This window comes from Lepidochelys kempii, chromosome 10, assembly GCF_965140265.1.
Source record: "Lepidochelys kempii isolate rLepKem1 chromosome 10, rLepKem1.hap2, whole genome shotgun sequence".
Lineage (NCBI taxonomy): Eukaryota > Metazoa > Chordata > Testudines > Cheloniidae > Lepidochelys > Lepidochelys kempii.
Genome location: NC_133265.1, coordinates 62,101,072 through 62,126,967, shown reverse-complemented (window position 1 = coordinate 62,126,967; position 25,896 = coordinate 62,101,072). Strand labels below are relative to the sequence as shown.

The window sequence follows — 25,896 nt, the reverse complement described above, 5'->3', positions numbered from 1 at the left end:
CTCAACTTTGTGGGGAAGGTAGACAAGGATCTGCTGTAACTGCACACCATCTGATAACAAGAATTCCAGGAAATTCTTTCCCCCTTTTCTGCCCCATAAGGCTTAAGTTCACAGCAGAACCTTATTCTTGGAGGTTCCTGAAATCTCCATAGACCATCATATATTTGATGTATTCTGCACCTGGACCCTGAGGATACCTTTAGTTTCAGGCTCCTCAGAAGGAGAAACCACCTTGACAATATATGAGTGGCATGATTAGATAACCAAAACAAGAGCAAAGGGTGTAAAAGAGCATAAAAATATCCTTAAAAATACCAGATGTAAAAAGAATTTCCTCTTCCAATTTGGAAACATTGATAAGACAAGCTAAAATCACAACAGGATACTGAACTCAATCACTTCGAATAAAATTTAGTCAGTCTACATGGCTGCCCTTCAAATCTCTTCCTGGGAGCTAATCTGAACTCAGCTACACAAGCAGACATTCCTCCAAATAAATGTTCCTTCACATAACCTTGAAGTTGCAGACCTCATAAGGAACAACAAACAATGCCATCAGACAGCTATTTAGACATGGTTCTCTTGGGTACTAGAAACACAGGGGCAAAAGAAAACAAGGGGGGGAAAGAGGTGGGGAAGAGCAAGATAGACAAAGGCTTTGCTCCCTTTCAAATAACAGCTCTGGGACCTTTTCATTTTAAAGCTTACAGAGAACAGCCTTTCTGGACAGGCATGTGGAAAGAACACTTGCAGGGTGGCTACTTAAGTTAGATTAAACCACCACCTTTGGAAGGAATTTAGGATCAAGTGTACTACACTACCTTATTTCTTATGAAAAAGCATAAAGGTAAATTAGTAACTAAAACCTGACTCTTACTAACTCTGCAAACTGAAGACACTATCACTACGAGCATTAGTTTTCATTTTAGAAACTCACATTTCTGGGTGGTAAAGTGGCTTAGTACGGATGGCATTACTACCCCACAAGAAAAAGGGATTTTAATGGGCTTTCTTCAAATTCCCATCTGATCATTAGACTAGAGGCTATAGAGGAACTTTAATATACTCATACAGTGTCAAAAATAGTTGCCAGATAAATCTTAAGGGAGAATTCCTTTTACCTAGACTGACAAAGAGAAATGATAAGCAAGTAGTTTTCATGTGGGGTAGGTAATATGAATTCCTATGGGCCTTCTCATTACGTTTTACAAACCTTTACAACTGAAATTGGTAGTTATCTTCTGGTAAGATAAAGGTCTTTCTCCAGTAAAGTCCTAAGGAAAGAAAACTTATAAGGGCTCTAGAAACCCATATCCATGCCCTCTTGAAGTTTCTTTACCGTCTTCTCTTCTAGCTGTTTCCTTTGCCTTTAAACACAAACACTCAATTCAATAGACTTCACTGAAAGGATGCATGCTTTCAGTTGTGCCATTCTGATAGGGAAAGGGGATCCTAGGTCAGCATGCAGAGAGGTTACCTGGTTCTGTTTGATCATACATAAGATTTCAGCCTGATGGAACTGGATACCGCCAATACTGGCATGAGTGGGACCCACATTTGCCTCTGCCATTAAAGAGCTATTAATATTGTAGAACTTGTCTCTCCAACTTGATTAGGACCTTGGCTGTTAGAGGGAAAGACAAGTGTGAAAATGCATTTCTGTGGGCAGGTAGTCATTCTACTCAAAAGAAACTGGGCTATGACTTATTGTGTCCAATAGCATTTTCCTTTCCCACCAAGCAAACTGAACTTAAGTTGCAGTGCACACAAACTTAACCAGCTGTCATCTTTTCAAAGAAGCAGAGTTGTTCACAAAGACATCATTTTGAATATTATGGCAGTTGAGATAGCTGAAGTCCATAACGGACCTCAGCCCTTCTGTGTTTCTAGATATGAGGAAGTACCTAAAACAAAACATCTGAGTTTTATGACATTTACTGATTTTTTGCAGTCTCTTCTGGATAACGCAGATATGGAAAGCATCTTCATATGGGCAATCTGGAGATACTTCTCTGATGGAAATTTTGTAGCCTTGCTTGACAACACAAAAGCCCCAGATCTACATATGATATAACCAGGGATCACTTATTTTGGAGGCAGCTACATCATGTCAAAGGCATCCTCTTGCTAGGCCATCACCAAAAGGCTTTTGTAATTTATCACTTTATAGTTTTGGGGAAGAAGATAAATCCAAGCATGAACAAGCCACCCTCTAAAGGGTGGTCTGGCACCTATTCACTTGAACTGGTAACTCCTTATGTGGGAAGCAAGAATGGAGGGTTAATACATTTTCCATTCCAGAGTATGGGATCACAGTGCAGGGATGCTCAGCTGCGAGTCTTGACTGCCTATAGCTATCTCACGCACCAGACTTGAGGGATGTTAGGTTTCCCCTCTAATCTCCTGCAGCAGAGGTGCAACTCAATGTAAACTAGGATTTCAATGCAGGACATTTGGGGGTCTACAAAGTAAACAAGTACTCAGTCATCACAATGATAAATCAAGCTCAGATTCCACAGAGAGAATTTAGTTTATTGCTGACCACACTTCCCAAAAAGTTCACAAGTGTCAGAAGACTTGCGACTCATACATACATGTGACTAGAAGTTCTTACCCCATCATCCCTTTTGTTTCAGGTGGGAATCAGGATGACAAGTATGCTAACTCCAACTGCACTGAGATGACCAATGTGGATGGCATCATTAGTTAAGGCATTATTAGTGTTCCAAGAACTGGTGTAAAGTACATTGAGGCACCAGTAACTAGGATGCTAGGACTGATGCCATATACTTGGACACATGATACCTGTGACCTTGAGCTGGTTCTGCTGAGATAATGCCTCAATCAGTAAGATGCGACATGTACATATGAATATCTAGGATGCAGCTGAGGTAATGTGATGGTCCAGAGGGGAAAGCACCACAACATCACAATAAGACTAGATAGCTTGATGCTTTCCATTGGTTCCAACAAGGAGGATACTGTACAGCTAAATGCTTTAAAGATGTCCAAGCACACTATTCAGATTTTTCTTGACACATATGCAGCAAGGCATCCACCACAGGAATCATATCTTGGTACATTTGAAGACTTGCTCTTTAACGTCCTTCAAGTCAACTGCGTATTGACCACCCCCTAGTCAACAGACACCTTCAGAGTTCCTTGACGTTCACTTTAAAAAAAAGTGATGTTGGCACTGATGCAGTACCAAGCCCATAGTTCTTTCCCAGCATTGTTATATTTGTCTGTTAGGGGCATTGTGTTACTTCATCAGGCACTTACTAAAGCTGCTGAGCTGCTTTCTCTCAACATACTTGCAAGATAAAAATAGGGGGAGGGAAACAAGATGACAGTGCAGTAGCACTGTTTATAAAAACCTTTAAAAAAACTGTTAAAAGGAAGTTCTTGAAAGGAGAAGAAAAGAGGACATTTGTGCTTCAGAGTGTCTCTGTCACCAAAAAAGGCAAGTTTTTTTTCTCCAATAGACCATTCATTAGAGAAAGGACACTAAGCAGACAGATAGTATTCAGGTTAAGTATGAGATAAGAGACTCAAATCCCTTGAGCAATACTGAGGCAGCCTTCGTGGCACAGTCAGAAGTAACAGTTTCTCAGAGAGTTCCTTCACTGAGAAGTTGTTAGAAAAGAACTAGCGACAAGACGTACTGAAGTCACCAGGAGGAATGAACACAGAGAATTAACTAGGTCATAGGGAATTAGCTAGGTAGACCATGGACCCCATTGTTTGCTGCAATACCCATTTTCAGAGAAGAGAGCTACTTTCATCTTTCTGAATTCAACTTCCCTTCATCCAGGCTCCCCATCATCCCCCCACCACCAAAACCTTTTCTAGTGTTTCAACCTATTCCTAACTTGTTTCAGTCTGTAATTGATCTTGTGACATCCTTCTGGACAGGAGTCTTCTCAGAACAGACTTCACCAAAAAAAATCCTCTCACTAGCCACTCAGGTTATGTCTAGAATACAATTAAACACCCACAGTTGACCCATGTCAACTTGGGCTCACAGAGCTCAGGCTAAGGGACTGTTTAATTGCGTTGTTGACATTTGTGCTTGGGCTGGAGCCTGGGTTCTAGGATCCTGCAAGTGGGGAGGGTTCCAGAGCCCAGGCTCCAGCCTGAATGTCCCCCAATTAAAAAGCCCCTTAGCCCAAGTCCAAGTCAGCTGACACAGGCTAGCTGTGGATGTTTAACTGCACTGTAGACATACCTTCAGGCTACATTCAGCTTCAGTAAGTTTTATTTAAATATTTGTAGTTTACTCCATCCTGGGAAAATCACAGGCCAAGGACGTTGTAGGACATATTATTAGCCCATCAGGAATTGAGAAACCCATGAAAGAATAGATAGTGCAGTATCATGAAGCTCCTCAGGTAAATTATTTTTCCACTTCCCAAGGTTCCTTTCAAGCAGGCACCTACAAGGCCTGCTTTCAGTTTTGGTGGAGTAGAATTATGAATGATTCAGGACAAAATATACCAAATCTTTCTACTTTCGACAAATTGGCAAGGCCATGATTTTTTATTTGCTTTGGAAGCTTTAGTTATGAGAATGAAGGAAAAAGTTTCACACATCCCTAAAAACTGGGGGAGGGGGGTGAAGCTTATTTTAAAATAAGCACCAGCGCCTGTTATAGAAGTATGAGTACACAGAACAAAAGAACATGTCTTTTAACGGCTACAGAATAATAGAACTGTGTGTGTCACAGGGCATAATATAACTATTTTACAAGCTTCTATGATATACTGATTACATTTTAATTGGCATTTAAAATATTTTAGTATTCAAGAGGACTAAAATTACATAGGACCAAAAATTTCTACTGCTTAAACCAAATATGGGTTTTAAAGATTCTATTTTACCATATTTTCCTTATCCTAAGTTATATATGTGCAAAACAGTGGATATTAGGTTAATAGGTGCCATTTTTAAATGCAGCGCATTTACAGAATGATTTTGGAGTAGTTTTATACAATATAATAACTCTTACATGACAACATGATTTATGTATTATTGGGAAAAACTAAATTAAATTGGCTCTGCTTACCTGAGGGGTAGCCATTGTTTCCTGCCTTGGTTAAATTCATTTTTATTACATCTCAATAACATGTCTAAGCCAAGTACTAACATTCCACTTGTAGTCAGTTTCCCAGTACTTTATCTTCCGTCCTCTTTTTCACTGTCAGCCACCCTCAATGGACAATGAGTTTTTGACCTCAGGAAAATCTCATTTGAGTTTCTTTTTCTATGTACCCATGTCCCCTCCCCTAAATCCTCACTCAATTTAATCTATAATTTATTTTATTTTTTGTACATATATGATTTAATTTAAAAATGGTCAGGAGACAGAATTTTAAGGATATTAACAGCAAGCAGTATCTTTTTATATAGGGTTCTGTTACGCTACACACAGATTAAATTTGTGCAGTACTGTATTCACAAGATACAATAATAGTGTCTTGGGTAAATATTTGTAAAGAAAGATATTAGTCAGATAAATTAAAAGGATGGCAAGGTTCACTGAGGCTTCTCTAATTTTCTCTACTACTCTTTCTTAGAACAATACTCCTCAGTGAATCACAATAGATATCAGAGGAACAGCCGTGTTAGTCTGTATTCGCAAAAAGAAAAGGAGTACTTGTGGCACCTTAGAGACTAACCAATTTATTTGAGCATGAGCTTTCGTGAGCTACAGCTCACTTCATCAGATGTACATCTGATGAAGTGAGCTGTAGCTCACGAAAGCTCATGCTCAAATAAATTGGTTAGTCTCTAAGGTGCCACAAGTACTCCTTTTCTTTTTACAATAGATATCCTTACACAAGCCACAAGATTACACCAGTGGGACTATTCCTTCTCATTCCTAAGCAGAGGATGAACATTTAACTTAAAAAAACTTGCTTAAAATCAGAGTTCTGGCCCTTTCTATATCATCAACAAGTCTGACATACAGAACAAGAATATATGTAATTAGGTAATCTTTGTGCCATTGGCAATATTTTGGAGAATGTTTTACTACAGTGTTTTCATACTGTGGGTTGTGACCCAGTACTGAGTCATGGAATGTATGGCACTGGGTCGCAGCAGCTCTGGTCAGCACTGCCGACCACGCCGTTAAAAGTCCCGTCAGGGGTGCTGCCCGGCTAAGGCAGGCTAGTCCCTATCTGTTCAAACACCGTGCTGTGCCCCAGAAGTGGCCAGCAGCAGGTCCAGCTCCTAGACTGGGGTGGGGGAGGTGTCCACGGGGCTCCATGTGCTGCCTCCGCTCTGAGCACCAGCTCTGCACTCCCATTGGCCAGGAAGCAGCCCATGGAAGCTGGGGGGAGTGGGGGGACAGTGCTTGCGCGCCTTCGCTTAGGAACCGGACCTGCTGCTGGCCGCTTCCAGGTGCGGCGCAGTCTGCGGTGCCAGGACAGAGAGGAAGCCTGACTTAGTACCCCCGCTACACCACTGACCGGGAGCCGCCCGAGGTAAGACTGTACCCCAACACCACGCACCAATCCTCTGCCCCAGCCATGGGCCCCCCCAAACCCGGATCCCCTTCCTGCACCTCAAACCCCTCATCCCCGGTCCCACCCCAGAGCCTGCACCCCCAACCCAGCCATGACCCCCTCCTGCACACCAACCCCCTGATCCAACCCAGAGCTCCCTCCCTCAACCTGAACCCCTCATTCCCAGCCCCACCCTGCAGCCCTTACCTCACACCCCAACCTTCTGCCTCAGCCCTGAGCCCTTCCTACGCTCCAAACTCTTCATCCCCAGCTCCACTGAGTCACGGGCATCAACAATTTTCTTCAACTGGCTACCCAGAAAATTTTTTTTGAAAACCACTGTTTTACTACATACAGTGAAAGACACCAACATCCTCTATTCAGCACTTGAGCTAGATCAGTTATATTATTAAACAGTAGTTTAAACACATAGCATAGCTATAGCTGAACAGCCAATGATGACAAGCTATTACTTTGCCAAATATTAAAGTCTGCTTCTCTAATTGCCCACGTGGAGACTTATTTGCATAAACTTTATTTGCCTAGGGTAAGCAAATAATGACAAAAGACCGACAATACTGTGATGCACTCAACTAGTAGCACAAATGAAAGTGCTGTAATCATTTCCCTGTGTTGTTAAAGGAACTTGACCTACATAACAAAAACAGGACACAAAAGAAACACACATTCTGCTAAGTCTTGTATTTTCACTCCAACTTAAAAAACCAGAGCAGTTACATATGGCTATAACTACTATTCCAGGGCTATTAGTAGACATGGCATTATATCAGATGTCCACTTTAAAATGCCACAAGTAGTAATTTACCCTTCCTGCTCCTCAGAGATATATACAGTAAATTCGTTTTAAAAAAACCCTCTCACCTTCATTTCTCTGGATGGATGTGATTGGATCCATGTATAAAGTGAAAGGAGAACATATCTTCAGTAAAGTATATATTTAATATTTTTAAAAACAATATTTTGAAACTTTCAAGTTCAAAATTTAATTCTCGAGCTCATAACTTGGGAAGCAAAAATTTTAGTAAGCTAACTTTTGTCACCTTGTCAAATTTAGTACCAATGGAGTCTCTGAAAAAAGTCTAAACTCACTGAGAAACAAGTTTGTGCTAGAATAGGAAGAATTTATTTGTTCCAGTCCCTCTCCTCAGCCCCATCTCACTATCTTTAAAACCTTATTGCATTAAAGGAGCACCACTGTGTCTGACAGGCCTTTCTTTCCTTTCTTGCATCCTGCCTGTCCCCAACCCTTTTTTTGTTCAGATCAACAATATAACCAAAATTGTATTTCTAGTATGATTTGAAGAAAAAGAACTACAAAAATGTTGAATGTAAATCATGTGAGTTTAATATTGTCAAGCTGACACTTAATCACAAGTGTATAAAAATTCTATGTCCCTTGAAAGGAGAACCCACCTTCATAAACATTTAGTCAAACTGGAAAAAAATTAAGCATTTAAAATTACTTCCTTCAATTACACACCTTCTCTGTGCAGCCCTTTGTTTCCACTGTAAACCATACTGGAATCCTTGTGTAAAGGAAGTTGCCTCCTAGGTGCAAATGGGCTACACTGGCAGTATCTGAGAGATCCAGATGTCTGCAGTGGTTAAAACAAAATGTTCAGCTCTGGGTGCATATTTAGCCTCTCTGTGCAAGACATTTTTTCACAAAGAAGGCAGAGTAAGAGTGCACATAGCAACAGCACTCACAGCTGATTGGGTAGAAGGCGTGCCTAAACCCTTTACTGCTCGTAAGGTCTACTACAGTTTCCTGTCTGCTTGGCAGCAGTATCATGTTTTCTTTTCTCCTCTTGTGAACTCAGCTGTGTTTGGCAAATGGAGAGGAAAGAACAGCAGAAAGACCAGTACGAAGTATTAGGAGTTACTAAAAATGGTACTAAAGTGCTATTAAAAATAAAAATATACAAACTGACCTATTTACACAGAGAGAGAGAGAGAGAGAGAGAGAGATGTCAGGGAATTCATTTGTTACACTGTATAAAGATTTCACAGTATAATAATTACATTTACACAGAGGAACACTTAGTGCAAGGAAATCATTCACAATTAAAAATAACCCTACCAAATAAGAATATCAATTGACAATAAGGACACATACTATATCACAGGTTTCAGAGTAGCAGCCGTGTTAGTCTGTATCTGCCAAAAGAAAAGGAGTACTTGGGGCACCTTAGGGACTAACAAATTTATAACTAACAGTAAACTAAATACTGGATAGGCAAATTTACAAAACCCTGTGCAATGGGAAAAAATATATACACACTGTACATAGAAAACCCCTGTGGTTTAGCCAAGTATATAGATGGACATTTTACCATGTGTATCAATTAACTATGTATTCAGAGTGCGTGTAAGAAAAGTTACCCAATTTTCACATATCAACAGACCTCTGAGCCATTAGTGCTGATGGAGGACAGAAACAATCCCAGAGTACTGGAAAATGGCAAATATAGCACTTATCTATAAAAAGAGGAATAAGGACAGCCCAGGGAATTATAGACCAGTCAGCTTAATTTCAGTACCCAGAAAGAAAATGGAGCAAATAATCAACAATTTGTGACCACAAGACAATAAAGTGATAAGTAAAGGTCAACATGGATTTTTCAAAACAAACCAACCTAACATCCTCCTTTGATCAGGTAAAAAAGACTTATAGATAGGGGAGAAGCAGTATATGTGATACATCTCAACTTTAGTAAGGCTTTAGATACTGGCTCACGTGAGCTTCTCATAAACAAACTAGGGAAACATAGCCTAGACTAACCTCCTTTAAGGTGGGTGCACAACTGATTGGAAAAAACACACTCAGAGAGTAGTTATCAGTGGTTCACAGTCTAGCTAGAATGGCATATCGAGTGATGTCCCTCAGGAATCTGTCTTGGGTCCAGTTCTATTCCATGTCTTTGTAAATAATTTGGATAATGACATAGAGAGTACATTTATAAAGTGTGTGGATGATACCAAGCTGGGAGGGGCTGTAAGCACTCTGGAGGACAGGACTAGAATTCAACATGAGCTTGACAAACTGAAGAAATAGTCTGAAATCAATAGGATGAAATTCAGTAAGGACAAATGCAACGTACTACACTTACGAAGGAATAATCAACTGCACAAATACAAAATGGGAAATGACTGCTCAGGAAGGAGTACTGTAGAAAAGAATCTGGCATTTATAGTGGATCACAAACTAAATATGAGTCAACAATGGAATATTGTTGCTAAAAGAGTGAACATCATTCTGAGATGTATTAGCAGGGGTTTTGTGAGCAAGACGTGAGAAGTAATTCTTCCACTCTACTCAACACTGGTAATGCCTCAACCGGAGTACAGTGTCCAGTTCTGGGCACCACACTTTGGGAAAGATTGGATTTTCTCCAATTTGACAACAAGGAGAACAACAAAAATGATTAAAAGTCTAGAAAACATGACCTATGAGAAAAGATTGAAAAAACTGGGTTTGTTTAGTTTAGAGAAGAGAAGACTGAGGGGGGACATGACAACAGTTTCAAATAGGTAAGGACAGGACAAAGAGTAATGGGCTTGAATTGCAGCAAGGGAAATTTAGGTTTAGACATTAGGAAAAACTTCCAAAGTGTAAGGGTAGTTAAACACTGGAACAAATTATCTAGGACTGTTGTAGATTCTCAGTCATTGGAGGTTTTTAGGAACAAGTTAGACAGACACCTGTCACGGATGGTCTCTAGACAATACTTAGTCCTCTCTCAGTGCATTGTACTACAGGGGATTGTACTAGTCCTTCATTTCTATTTATATATATATATTATATATATATTTTGTTTGCATGTGTAACTAGAGCATTTACCCACCTAATATATCCATGCACATGGCACAAAAGTTTTCTGTTTTTTTTTAAATAACCACGAGCATCTGTGTAAAATTCATAGTCTTACTGAAATTTGAAATGGAAAAGACTTGTAAAGTCTTCTAGGGCACATCCACATTGCAAAGGAAAACCTGGGGAACCAAGTGTCCGAGCCCAGATTAACTGACTCAGCCTCACTGATTTGGGGCTGTAGAGCTAAAAATAGCAGCATAGACTTCTAGGCCTGGACTGGAACCCAGGTTCTGAGACCCTCCCTGGATTTCAGAGCCTGGGCTCTAGCACAAGCCCAAACTTCTACACTGCTATTTTAGCCCAGGAGCCCAGGCTCAGAGAACCCAAGTCAATTCACCCAGACTTGTTTTTCTTTGCAGTATAGACATCCCAAAGTCTACATCCCAGCCAATGCAAACTTACTTCCTAAAACAGATTCTAGTTCTTTGTCTAGTCCAGTTTTAAAATGACTCAAGTGGAAGACAATTACAGTCTAACAGTTCTTACCATTAGAACACACACTGGGTGAGGAAATTTTTCGTCCCATTATTCATTCTCATACCTCTTTGCGCTACTCTAATTCTTAGATCTACTTGGTATTTACATTCTTTAAAGACTTGCTGTCTTAGTAGCTATCTGGCCATACTATACATATTTTGATTTTAATCTTTCCTCACAGGTCAGTCTATTCAGCCCTTTAATCATTTGTTGCTCTTCTTATGAATCCAATTTGTTAAGATATTTCTAATGTTGCAGAGCTCAATAATGCATGTGGTAGTCTAGATGCAGTCTCAATAGCAACTTTGCTATGCTACTAAATTTTACTGTGTTGCAAAACAATTATGAAAAACTAAAATTAGCTGACATGATACTTGCCATGACTTAGTAGTCAATGTAGACCAGGCCACATTGTATGCATCATGTCTGCAACTGCACATCAGGCAACATACTTTAACTGTGCCTTCTAACGCATCCAAAATATATCATCTCATAACAACACAACTACTGACACGTCTCAATGCCTGAACAGTATACCCAAACAAAAGAAGTACAATAATAGGAAGCCATGCTGAGCTTAGTGAATTTTAACCACTCAGCACAAGCATTTTCCAAAAAAAGAAAAACACACACACAAAAACTGAACATTATGGAACAATAATTGACGAATACCAATACAAGGCTATTAAAATGAAACTGAAACATTTAACCTTGAAGCGTTAGATTAATATTAGACTGCATTCAGTTTCCTCTTCCCTATTCTTTCCTTCATCAAGCTCCTTGTCCTCTACCTTTAATGACGAGGGGTTTGGGATGCAGGACGGGGCTCCGGGCTGAGGCCAAGGGGTTTGGAGTGCAGGAGGGGGTGCAGGTTCTGGGGTGGGGCTGGAGTACAGAAGAGGGCTCCGGGCTGGGACAGGGGGTTGGGGTGCTGGCGGGTGAGGACTCCGGCTGGGGGTGTGGGCTCTAGGGTGGGGCCAGGAATGAGGGTTTTGGGGTTCAGGAGAGGGGGTTGGGGTGAGCAGTGCAGGGTCCTGGTGGCACTTACCGTGGCTCCCAGGAAGTGGCCAGCACGTCCAGTCCCTAGGTGTATGGGCAGCCAGGGAGGCTCCATGTGCCGTCCTTGCGCTTGCAGGTGCCGCCCCCACTGTTCACGGTTCCTAGCCAATGGGAGCTGCGGAGCTGGCACCTGGGGTGAGGGCAGCACACGTAGACTCCCAGGCAGCCCATGCACCTAGGGGCCGCAGGGACCTGGCAACCACTTTGGGGACCTGCAGGGAGCCTGCCTTAGCCCTGGACCCCACTGCACTGCGAACCAGACTTTTAATGGCCCACTCAGCACCACCAGGGTCCGTTTTTGACCAGGCATTCCAGTCAAAAACCGGACACTTGGCAACCCTGGTGCTATTATAGTGCTTTAAGTGTAGACAAGCCCTTACTCTATTCTTGAATTATTGTAATCTGTCTTTTTCCTCTACACTTCGGCAAAACCTCTCTCTACAAAGGTCATTAATGACCACTTCTTAGACTTCTCGGCCGTTGGCCTCCTTCAATTACTATATTATATTTTGTTGATAGAAAATAAGTTTTATTAAATTATTTCCAGGTGAAATAAGTATGGTTCAATGCTGTACAAAAGATACATATTACGTAACAAGGCCTCATGTATTCATGTGTATACACATGAGTGTGTGTAAGTTTCTAAACAAAGCTCATTTCAAGGCACAGCATGAGTCTTCAACAATTATACATTTTTTGCAGCGTTAGAACATAAGTGGTTTTCAAATTACATTTTTAAAAAATCCAAACACCCCTAAAGGAATTAGAATTAAATTTTCCTTTGAAACTACTGTCTTCGATATTCTTCCTACCTCTATGGTCCATCTGCAGTTGTTATATCTGAACATTCCAAGTACTGCATGAAAATAGTTATTACTGTAGTTATGGCAGCAACTGTTTTTCACCCCTCTTTTCATATTCCTAACTTTCCAGATGTATTCCTTCTGGGCTTCAATTTTCCATGTTTGGTCTCTGTTCAATGATGAAATTTGAACAGAATCCCTTTGACCCTTTTTAAGCTATAAGTACTGAAATGGAGAGGCAAGGGAGAAACATTTTTCCTCTCAATGTAAAAAAAAAAAAAAAAAAAAAACCCCAAAAAACCAACCCAATCCTGTTTTTATTGAAAAGTAACATCTGAAGTTTGAAACCTGGCATGAATAATATCCTTAATAAAATCTGTGTACTTTATTAGGTTTGGGGGAAGAAAAGTGCAAATTAAAGTTAAAATCATTGCGGGGGCAGACAGGAAATTCACTTCTGAGCAGGCTCAGTAGGTATCTGCCATTATTTTAGCAGAACAGTAATTAATCTTATCATCCTTTGTGATCTCACTACCCATTCTTTGTTCAGGCTGATCCCAATAGTCTAGTCCCTACTCAGTAACTACTGATGTGAAATTCCCTTCCCCACAGTAAAATTCCTTTGGGGGGAGGGGGAGGAACCTTGCCATCAGACAACCCCAGCAGAAAGACAAAGCAGAGACTTTGGGATGGGGTCAGGAAGTTCTCTTCAGTTGTGGCTGCATTTTGAAAATTCATAAGACACAGACAAGTAAACGTACTGCTGCCCAGTTTACCCGACTTACAAAAAATGCTGAGACAAAACAACCAGGAGTTGACATGGTGAAAACTAACCCTTTCCTCCTTGCCCACACATTTCACGTCTTCACTGGAAAAGTAACTCAAGTCTTTTCTCTAACGTCCCTTCCATTCACACACAAAACCCTCTTGCCTGAGTTTAGTGGTGCTTTCAACCCAGGAGAACTGGCACAGTTGGTGGTCTGAGCTACAGCCTGGGTTCTACTTTCACTCGAGCTGCCAGCATCTCCATTTTGCAGCAAGGATGCAAGCTAAACCACTCAAGTGCAAATAGTCCTCCAATGCCCTCTCACAATTCCCCTGTGTGTTTAAAATGACAGACAAGTTTTCCCACAATTCACTGGGAAAAATCAGAGTGTCTCAGCATAAAGAGCTACAGGATATGCCCCCAGAAGTCTAGCAACACACACAAGTGAGTGCAGTGCCAGTAAAGACCCAGTATCTTGGGTACGGCTTTGAAGTGTGGATGCTCACACCCAGGCCAAGCTGAGTGCCAATCACCCAAGTGAACTCTGCAGTGAAGATATATTCTGAGATGTGAACTTCAAAGCCTAAATGGGATCACTATGGTCCTAATCCTACTGCCACTGAACATAATGGCAAAATCCACTGACCTCAGTGGAAGCACATTAGGGCCTTAAATGACATTAAGTACAAACTATTAAAGAGATTATTTTTTAAAATACTAATGTAATATTAAAGCAGAATGGTTAATGCAATATTTCATGGAAGAATATTTAAAAATCATTCTAAGGTCTAAAACATGCATGCCTCTTGCTGATCAAGTAGTTACAGTAGGACTTCTGAAAGCATAGTAATAGAAATATAGATCTGTTGATGCCTCCAATCCACCATTAGATTTATCATTTGTATTATGATAGCCCCAAGAAGCTCCATCTGAGATTGGGACTCCATGAATGAGGTTTTGTACAAACAAACAGGCACATATAGTCCTTGCTATGAAGACCTTACAGTGAATTTATCAAACAGACAAAGGGTAGGAAGAAAAAATAGAGGCAGAGAGGGGTGAAGGAACTTGTTCAAGGCCACACAGCAAGTCAATGGCAAAGCCAGGAACAGAAACCCAGGTCTCTTGATTCACAGCGTTATGCCCTATCCACTAGACCATGTTTCTATAGCTTTTTGATTTTCTAATATGAGTGAGTAAATCGTCTATGCTTTTCCTCACCAACCAACACATTCCAACTTTTCCTTATTCTTACCAGAAATTAGCAATCTTTGACTTTAAGGTGACTATAAATCTGAATCTTTTTTGCTATACTAATGGTATTAACTAGTGAGTCAAATTATATTTCTATAACTAGAAATATATCTAAATATCTTACCTCTTCCTCCTGTTCAAGTGTAACCCTAAGGTTTTCCCACCCCTCCTCTTGGACAGTCTCACTGAAACTTAAAAAAAAAAAATGCACTATTAAATAGACAGTTACCAACAAATTAGTTAACATTGCTGTTAGGTCCCTAATTTTTGTATGTCCTGATTTTAACAGTGCAGCATCAATGTAGTTTTTCGCAGTTAGTATCACAAGCATATTAGGTTTAGGATGTTAGAACTCTAGAGAAATAACAAATTAGGAAACAGAGCACTGATTAGTTGTGCATACTTTTTCTTCTTCATCCATGAGAGATTTCTTATGTGGCACAGAAAATCTTGAAAGAGTACATGCTAGTAAAATATTCCAGAGCATGTGACCAAAAATATTATGCACCCAGTGGTGCAGTTAAATAGTTCAGATGGAAACAGTGTTATGGAAACAAGCTCCATTATTTTGAATTTGTTCTTTTCAGAATCATTGCTGATAAAACTATACACACAATGATTTTGTATTTATTTGCAATGAGACTGTGATCATGTTCAGAACACAAATTAGGTTTCCTCCCAGTTTTGCTACCTGAAGTGCTTTATTCACCTACCTGACTGCATACGTAGTTATTCTCTCTACATTCCCCAAGCCCTTTTTAGAAACAGCCCCTCTATTCACCATTATTACGGTTTCATTTTTTAGGTCTACATAATTTTAGAAAAGGAGTACTTGTGGCACCTTAGAGACTAACCAATTTATTTGAGCATAAGCTTTCGTGAGCTACAGCTCACTTCATCGGATGCATGCTGTGGAAAGTGTAGAAGGTGATATTATATACACACAAAAAGTCCACAGTATGCATCCGATGAAGTGAGCTGTAGCTCACGAAAGCTTATGCTCAAATAAATTGGTTAGTCTCTAAGGTGCCACAAGTACTCCTTTCCTTTTTGCGAATACAGACTAACACGGCTGTTACTCTGAAACCTATAATTTTAGAAGGCTCTCTGGCACAGTGCCGAACAGTTTTTGTTCTAAAATTGTTTAAAGCTGCTAACATTAAAAGTTAGGCCAATATTCATAGCTACAAAATCTACCATAACAAATTAAAACAAAAATCTATACATTTAAACTATATGATGAGCAAAATTATAAGTGTCAGAATTTTGATTTGGTCAAAATAACTCGTATAATTAAATGAAAGTGGTTGGAGAACATTTGAGATGGTCATATCATTTAATTAAATTACTGTTTGTTTACAGGAAGCCTTTTAAAAAGTCTCTTTTAGAATTTTAGTACCAGCAAATTGTGTATATAATCCAAGTAGGAGTGTACATTGTTTACTGTGTATAACGGCAGATATACCAAAGGAAGAATGAAAAGGCCAAAGGGGCGGGGGTGTGGATGTTATGGAGAATTTTCAGTAACTAGAAGTGAGATTGTACACACACACACACAGCGCCCCATATTGCTTAATTTGCATTCACACAAATTGTTTATGTGCTTAATAGCCTATTTATGCATGAAGTCTGATTTACTTGAGAAATTACAAGTGCAAAAGTGACCATGGAACTGTATGTGCACTTCTGAGACCACTACACTACATGTTTGAAGACTTAAGTTGGCCGTAATATATAAAAGCCCTTAAACACAAACAGTAAGTTATGTGAACAATGTAAAGCCAAGATAGAACACTTTCTATCATACCTTAAAAGCTATTTCAAGTCATTGTTTTTCAAAATTTGAAAGACTTTAGCTAGTAGTTACTGCATCAGGACGGAGGAGATAGTTACTAAAAAGTTAATTGCAATGAAAGTATATTTTTCTATTGACTAATTATTGCACTGATAGATAGATGTGCACTGTGTGTTGATGGTGCAATTAGAGAATAAATCCATTTTCAGAACCTTTCTAACAGAGGTACTGAGGTAGTCCTTTCTCAAAACTACCAGAGAAACACAGTTGCCAGCGTGAAGTGCTGAAGGGACAAAGTCTTTCAACAAAGGTACTGTAGTAAAAAGTGACAACACAAAGTGACAATCAGGTGACACTATTCCTATTCCAGAGAATACTGCTGATTTTAGGAAGCGGAATTTTATTCTATAGTCTACTTTAAACTGAAGTCAATCAGCAAAAGTTGTAAGGCAAGTAATTTGGGCCTGGCAGTCACTCAGCTCGCCTAATGACTTAAATGTGACCTCTAAAATCAACGACAGAATAGCAATGCCTAAGATTCAATACATGTTGAACCCTAAGGATCTGACCTGGTGAAAAGTCCTACTTGACTTCAGTGAGTGCTGGATCAAGTCATAAGGGTCAAATCCACAGACCAGTGTACAGCTCAGTCCACACGACGGGGTTTCTGTAAGATCAAGTCTATACTAGAAACTTTTGCCAGGATAGTTAAATCATTTAGGGGTGACATTTTTTATATTGTCAAAAGCCCTAGTGTAGACACAGTTATACCAGAAAAAATATACATTTGCCAGCCTATCTTATAAGCTAGACTGGCAAAAGAACTCTTATACTGCAAAAGCTGCATCTACACTAAATGGGTCTGCAGGCATACCTAGTGTAGACTAGGCCAAACAGTGCAGGGGAAGACACTTTGATGTGGAGACTTATTGCCTTTACACCAGTCACTGCACTTCCTCCAAAATGGGGGATGGGTTGGATAGCCAGAACCCATGTAGTTGCAGTCCCATCAGCCCCACCATCCCCATTAGGGTGACCAGATGTCCCGATTTTATAGAGACAGTCCCGATTTTTGGGTCTTTTTCTTATATAGGCTCCTATTACCCCCCACCCCCGTCCCGATTTTTCACACTTGCTGTCTGGTCACCCTAATCTTCCAAGATAGCACGAGCTCAACTCCACCCCCCCTAGACATATAAAGTGAAACCACAGCAGAGCAGCTCTCTCCAGGGCTCTGGTGAAGGGGAAAATTCTAAATTCTTAAAAATTTCCACCTCACAGATGAAGTTATCAATTTCCTTTAGCAGTTTGCCTTTCAATACTATTAAAATTACTCAATTTTAGGCAATAAATGTTTTTATCTGTATTTCAACTATGAAAGTTTTCACAATAGGAAACATTTTAATTAAGTCCATTTATAAATAACCAATATTTTCTTCTTAAAAGTCTCATTATTAATACAAAGAAAACCATCATCTCATGGTTAAAATTTTACTTAAACCAACTTTTGTAGTAATCTTTTACTACTAGAGTATACAGTCTTGTTTTGGCAGGAAGGGGGTGGATATTAAAGAGAAAAATCAAAGAAACCAGAACCCAACTCCTCAACAAAAAGGAAAAAGACCTTGATATCTAACACCATGTATGCATATGTATACTGCATACTACAAGAACAAATCTGTTTTCCCCATAGATTAAGCCTAGATGGCTTCATGCCTTATAAATGGAATTTCAGTTTAATATTCTGACTGCCCATCAATATGTTTTTCATCCGAATCATCTGGTTTTTAAGATTACTCTATAACAGTAATCTTAGGATTAGAAAAAGCACACCCATGCCTCCTCTCTCCAATCATCTTATCCCCATCCTCCCTGCATTCAACCATGGCACCAGAGCCACAACTGATCATTATCAGAATAATTTCTCCACTAAACAGGAATCAGCACCACCTTCAGTTCAATCTCCCCTTCCCTGCATTTACCTGTGGCACCTATAGCCAGAAGCATAATTAAAAGATATTTAGAATGATAGTTTCCTTATTAAACAGGAAGTAGCATCACCTCCACTTTTTGTTTATGTTGTCTACATAACTTGTATTATTCATTTTAAACTGTCAGCTTCCAAAATGTAACAATATCAAAAATAAGTATTTAAGACACCATTTTATTGGGGGAGTAGATATTATAAAATTAAGGGGTCTGTATTACAATGTTGTACAGGTAGGGCCCTTCGTTTTCAGTTTTTATTTTATTTAATTTTCCCCAGGAAAATATCAGTGTTTATTACCACAACAATAAAAACAGGTGAAAAATCAGTGCAAAAAACTATTAATTTTTTTCTGGGTAAATATCAGTGTTTATTTTGGTGGATGGAAAGACAGGAGAAAAAAGTATTCAGTAGATTAATGCTTTGAATTCCATTTATCAATGTGGTTTGCTGCAGAACTAAAACAGAACTCAAAATATAATGCCACTTCTCAGTTTAAGAAAACAATACATCTCTAATCTCCAAATAAATGTTTTCATTTGAATAAACAGTTTACTCTTGTAGACTTAGAACTATTAGCCTCTAAATATTTAGATTTAATAATTGGACAACACCAGTTTCAGCGCAAACACTCAACTTCATCCTTTTCTCCTGTTTTTGTTTGTTTAAAACTTTTGAATACTTCCTTGTGTTCTGAAATGTATTCTGATGCAGATTTCGGTTTTCTTCCCATTTTAGTGTGTCAAATCTTTAAACAGTTATCTGCTAACAGCTTGAAATGTGTATGTGGTGGGCATGAGATTTATCAGTACATTAAGATGTATACGCACTTCAGAGCTTGCATGCGTGCCTGTTTGTTTGTTGTGTGTATCTTTTAGACTAATACATAGCCTTACTTCAACAGGCAGCTTTGCATATACACACACAAATATATTATTGTAATACATATATCTCATGCAATGTATTGTATTTTCCTAATAAAACATACATATATACACACATTTGAATGATACAAAAGTAGGGTGAAAATCAGAAACAACTGAATAATACTTTGTAAAGCCCAGGAATTTTTCAGTAAAAAATCGCTTTAAACTGAAAATGAAGGGTCATATGTATAGGACACTAAAATGCAATTAATTACACATTTCTTTTTTTAAAAGGTCTGTTCATTACTTGATCTATTTGCTGTACTATTCACCACTTGTTAAAATACTTGCAAGGAACCCTCTGTGAAGTTAGAAAAAAATTAAAAAAAAAAAAGCCAAATTATGCCTGAAACAAAAGTATCCCCCCTAACAATGTCCCCTTAAAAAAAAAATGCACTCAGTATCAGTTGGCCAGGGGAAGAAGTGCTCATGCAAACAGGCTCCCAAATGGAATTGGTTGGGAATTTTTCAGCGAAACTTTTCTCTTCAGAAAATGTCAATTAATTAAAACCAAAATAAATCTGTTTCAACAAAACTTTCTTCTGGAAAGGTTTCTCAGGTGCAGGATGGGCTATCTGCTGTTCTGTTTTGTTTCTCCCCCCCACCTCCACAAATTTTTTTTCAAAAGGTCTCAGTTTCATTCTAATGTAAAATGAAAAATTCTAAAAGCTCAACATTTTTCACAACACTAAATTCTTGTTTTGTGGCCAGCACTACTCCCAACTTCCTGTAAATCTTGGTCTTCAATCCCTCTTCCTACAGCCCACTGGAAAATCTTTCATGTACAGCCTCAATGTGACAAGGCTGGCCAAACTTCTATGAAGGCTGAACAAGTGGCTTTCCCCTCACTGATCACTGGAAAGAGACATAAGGGGGTCTCTCAACCCAACTGCTAGGAACAGACCACTCAGCACCTCCAATCTTGATTTCTCTGGAAAGGAGGAAGGAGAGAGGAGCATAATCTTCAGCCTGATGGTCTCCTCTTTTTTTGCTTCGATGACAGGACAGAAGCGAGTCAGCCAGGAAACCTTCCCCTTTCCCCTGAATTAACACTTAAAGGTGCAGATGATTCCTACCTAGAGAACTGACAGTCTAATTTGAGATGGGTCACAAATGAGCCACAAAAGAGTAACAAACACTGGAGAAGAAATGGGTAAGGAAAGAGAAGGGTTAATACATTAATAAGACCAAACAGCAACTCAGTGTATATGTGCACATCTTGTTGGTACTTCGTTCAATTAAATTATATATAAAATAACTAGTTTATGGAATGCACTAGGCAGGTACCTATTGAGAGCAAAGAGGTCAAGCACCATCACTGCAAGAGAACCGTATATCTGTGCAAGCAAATTTCTGTACATAAGTTAGGACATTACACAGACAGTTTTGTCAACACTAGAATTTGTTTTCTCTTAAAATTGCGCACTGTAGCTTCTGTGACTGGTAATGAAATCTGAGATTCTTACTTAATTACATGACTCCAGGAAAAACACCAAATATTGCAAGACTTGTGATAGAGATTTGGCAACAACATACCAAGTAATAATGCTAATACAGACAAGTGGCTATCAATGCTTTAACTACCATGTCATCTAGACCTGCTGAAAGCAGGGTTAGGTGACAGCAGCTAAGGAGTCAGCTACCTCCCTACATTAATGCTCCCAGTGGTGGAGCTCCAGTGAAGTTTAAGTGAAAAAGTCTAGTGAAGACGCAGCCAATGAGGGCTCACACTTAACTGTGATGAGGCTACATCCTTCCTTGCACTTCCAGATCTACGAACTGTTTCCCTAGCTTCCAAGATTGCTCCATGAACTTGTCTTTTGGAGCTCTATACTCATTTTTCCCAGCCACTTCCCTTGAAACATTTCTTGTCTTTATCCTTTGCAATTTTCAAACTTCTCTCATTATAAGGCACATTGTGTATTTTAGATCTTCTATCCCATATAAACCTCTATCCCACATAAACCTTCCCCTTCAGAGTTACTGTCCTATAAAAACCCCACTGTTAGTAAGAGTGTGACATCAGAATTAGTTCCCCTCTTCTTTCCTTCCCTGTCTGCCATTCCTCTCTACTGGTAACTTGTCTACAATACAAATGCTTTGCCAGTATAGCTACAGCAGTACAGCTATACTGGCAAAGCCACCATGGAGGCACAGCATAAACCAACAGTCTTTCAGTCAGTATACCACCTCCCTGAATTACATTAATTATGCTGATACAAGCAGTCTTCTGTTGATATAGTTGTGTCTACTCTGGGGCATTTGCCAGCATAGCTATGTTGGCTAGGGGGTGTAGTTTTTTTTCACACCCTTGACCGACATAGCTATGCTGACAAAACTTTGTCGTGTAGACCTGGTCTCTGTGAAAAGCTCATAATTAGGTACTGTGATAAAGGTATGTCAGACAATCATCCTCCTTCTTTCCCCCTCAAACATTTATATCTTTCAATCCCTTTGGGTAAGTCTTAGTTAAGCATTACCTTAATTTAAAAAAAAAATCTTTTCTCCACTTGATTTTTGAAGGCATGTACATCTACAGAAAAAAATATACAATTCAAATGACACCCCACACACACAATTTATCCAATTCAGAAATGCAGAAGTACAGTACATTTCTGTGCACAGATATGAAGGCTCAAACATACACTTTGAAAATACAGATTTCAAAATTTCTCAACAGTTAAACTGGAGTTATCAAAAATTATGCTAAATAAGTTTATTCCATATCTTTTAAATTTCCTTCTTTCCAATTAGCTATTGTGTGCTCATTATGGGTCTTTGTCCAACATGTTGGAGGTCTGTATCACAATTTAGGCCTTGGCAAACTGACAGCAATGCTTGTCTTGTGTCCTTCACGATTAATTTGCAACAAATGGAAGCAGGTGATTGCACACTTGACTGCTTGCTCTACTGTGGTGCAGCTGCTATGCAGAAGGCAGCACATGTAAACATTTGCATTATTCGTGCCTCTGTAAGAGCGTCTGTGGGCTGCATGTGGCATTTAGGCAGCACTTTCATAACCCCCTTTGTATATGGTATTACTCAAGTACATTAACAAACAGCACACAGTTAAGCTAGAGACATTCGTTTACTAAAATGGCTATTCACATTCTCTATTTGTTGTGAACACAGCTATGACTGTTTTAAAAACCCCAACTTACCTTCATTTGCTGTTGATCTAAAAGCAGTTTAAACACATTACTGAACATTCTATACTGTCTGAAGATTCTCAGAGATAATTAAATGTAATCTCAATATACTAACTGCCAGTTTCCATGAAAAAAATTTTACCACTCTTGTTTCTCTACAAATCCACTCATCTCCACATCATACTGATTAAAAGACATTAACCATTCCACAAACATCTTAAAATATGAACTAGACAACTGCATTTTCCTATCTGTTATGAGTTACGAAAGCATAAACAAAGGTCAATTAGACCTTTTAGAATAGTTTAAAACTACAAATATTGACTCTCTGGTTTTATCTGATTATTTATTTGGAAGTTTTGAGTTCACCTTGGTGGTAGACAGCTTTCAAACTTCAGTCATGTGATCTGGAGTCTAAAGAGGCACACTACAAACAGCTTGCTTTGCAGCAGTCAGCTTTCAAAAAAAAATAATGCTCCTTTGCTTCTTAATAGCACCTACCTGTTTTAAAGTGTAAACGTCTGTTTTTAAAAGCAATTGTTTTTAATCTTAATTTACACACAACTAATCAACCTGTGCTGTGCATTTTTAATATACAATTGCAGAATATGATGTCTACAAAGGATGTAACAGAGTGTAAGAAATAATAACAGGCATCTATGCAAGGTCCATATTAGCAATTGTATCATAAAAAGCTTAATGGAAAGTAGTTATTGCACATGCATATTAATGTTTAACACCATAATATCTAGACTATTTTAAAACACTTCTCAAATACCAAAAAAGTTATTCATATTACAGGCAAATAGAGATATATGGTTTTTAAAAACTAAAAGGCAGTTAGATTAAACAAAAAATAGCAGCAGGAAAAACAGGAAAAAAGGAAAAGAAATGTATACAATCAGCTATGCAAGATTTTTTGAAAATTCTTTAGTATGACAAATAATAAAATTTGCTCCCAGACTGCTTATTGACTAAGTGAGGCAAATTTTTACAGCAATATACCCCTGATAATATGGTTCAGAAGAGAAGCCATGACATATTTTTAACTCTAGGGGCATCAGCAGCTGTTGTTATACTGTATACAACAGCTGAAGTGGTAGAAACAGATACATTGTCAGTGCATCTTATTTTGCCTATGGATTAGTCATAGAAAAATATGATCAATACCAGCAACAATCATTACACAGTAAGACTATTTCAACCTGCTGCTGTTTACCTGACTTCTTTACTAAAAAGAATCCCTTGTATCAAACCTAAATAAAAATTCTTCAACAGTTATAGTTGTTTTAGATGTGTTTCTGGGCTGCACTTACCTGCATTTACATATACCTGACTTATGCCAGGATTGCCTTGACTGTATCTGTGACTGATTTCTTTGTTTAAAATGAAAAGGAGGACTTGTGGCACCTTAGAGACTAACCAATTTATTTGAGCATGAGCTTTCGTGAGCTACAGCTCACTTCATCAGTGAGGTGAGCTGTAGCTCACGAAAGCTCATGCTCAAATAAATTGGTTAGTCTCTAAGGTGCCACAAGTCCTCCTTTTCTTTTTGCGAATACAGACTAACACGGCTGTTCCTCTGAAACCTTTGTTTAAAATGTTGCAATTGTATGATAATAGTCTGAATACAACTCTATTTGATGTTTAACTGATACTATCTCCCAGGGCAAAAGGCGTATACCACAGTGAGTTTCTGCTTCCTTTCCCTGAGCTCTACTGGTAAAATTAATTAATCCATTCAAACAGAAGATTTTTTTTAAAAAACCCACTACAATATCCAGTTCTGCCTAATCAATTACAGACTACACCTTACCTTATATTATACCCTTCTCAGTATTTCCTGGACTGAACCAAAGCAGCAGCTGTATTCTCTCCTTCCCCCTCAACCAGAATCAGTGATAATATAGGAAGGCCTTAAAAAACAGGCTGTTTCTAAAATTAGAAAAAAAAATAAACTCTTAATAAATCATTTACCTCGTTCAGGCTTCATTTTCACTCCCAGTCTGTTTCTTCCCAGATCGCTGAAATGAGAGACTAAGGTTTTTTGTCCTTCTTCTTTGGAAGACTCTCTGATGCTCTCTCTGGCTACTTGTATTTATTTTTGTGTAAAACAATAAAATAAGATAAAACCCAGCACTCCACTCCTTAGGGCTTACAAGATCCTGCTAATAGCAGCTAGGCCTCCTCCTTGCATTCATTGTGGTGGCAGCAGCTGTCTGCGGGGAAAAGCTAAACACAGCCCAGTTTCCCTCTCTCTGGAACTTGCCAATGTGTCCTTCCTTGACACAGCAACGACTGAGCAGGTCTATTTATAACCTGCCGGGGTAAAATCCCACACCACTGCCACCTAAACTCACCCCCTCAGCAGAAAGAGCCTCTGAGTCACTGTGGCCACAGCCAATGTCAGCACAGGCTGCCTGGAGTCCACTCCTTTTTACCTGCTCCAGGAGGGGGAAGAAGCCAGACCCCTCCAACTGCCCTCCCCCTCCTCTACACAAACGCTCCTGGCGAGCAGCAGCCCCTCAAACCATCGATCGCAGAAGGGGCAGAAAGAGGGGGCAGCCCCATCCCCGCGCCCCCTATCGCAGTCACTGCCCCCTCACACAGCCAAGGCTGACCTGGATTTCAGACTCGTCTCTCACCCCCTCCGCTCATGAGTGACCCCGCTCCGCCTGGCCCCTCTCCTGGCATACCGGGATGGGGGGCGGACAGGAACTATACCAGACCGCACAGCCGCGGTCCGCCCGACCAGCTCCCTGTCAGTGCCCCCCACCTGCCCGCGTCTGACAGGACTTGCGCAGGCCGCTCCGCCTGTCACACAGACACCCCCTCCCTCCAATCAACGCCCCCTGCGGGGCGGGCTAGCCCGGCACCGGCACCTGGCTAGCGCCGGGAGGGGCCGCAAGCCACACTCATCTCCCGCTCCGCGCCCGGCCGCAGCCGCTGCTCGCCCGCCGTGCCCCGTGCCCTCCCGGGATGTCACAGGGTCATCTCCCTGGCCGAGGGCGGGGAAGTGTGGGGCGGCGGCTGAGGGGAGCGGATACCTGACCCCCGCCCCAGTAGTGCCACGACACCCCCCCCCCCAGACACGGCACCGCCTCTGCCCGCCGCTCGCCCGCCTCACTTCTGCCTCCCCCCCGCCACGGCCCCCTCCTCTCCCTCTAGCTGCTGCCGCAGAGGGCTGTTTTCCATGGCTCTGCCTCCTGCCCGCCCTCCTGTGCGCGCTGCTGACTAACTCTCCTCCTCGCCGCCTGGCACCGCTCTGCCTCCGGC

The 25,896-nt window shown here is 40.1% G+C and overlaps 1 protein-coding gene across 5 annotated transcripts in view; it reads right to left on the bottom strand.

Annotated features, from left to right (window-relative positions):
• The window catches only part of ATOSA (atos homolog A), a 53,539-nt gene extending 27,850 nt beyond the window's left edge, over positions 1 to 25,689 (bottom strand). For 3 of the 5 annotated variants that reach the window (XR_012153996.1, XM_073303841.1, XM_073303842.1), the window contains exon 1: positions 8,011 to 8,216. Coding sequence is in view for 4 of the 5 variants with exons in the window: in XM_073303841.1 (XP_073159942.1) it covers positions 8,011 to 8,047 (37 nt within the window). In the remaining variant the exon portion in view is untranslated. Of the gene's footprint in view, positions 1 to 8,010; positions 8,217 to 24,597 lie in introns of those variants that run through there. The other 2 variants (XM_073303840.1, XM_073303839.1) reach the window with 2 other exon arrangements.
• Positions 25,690 to 25,896: the final 207 nt, after the last annotated feature.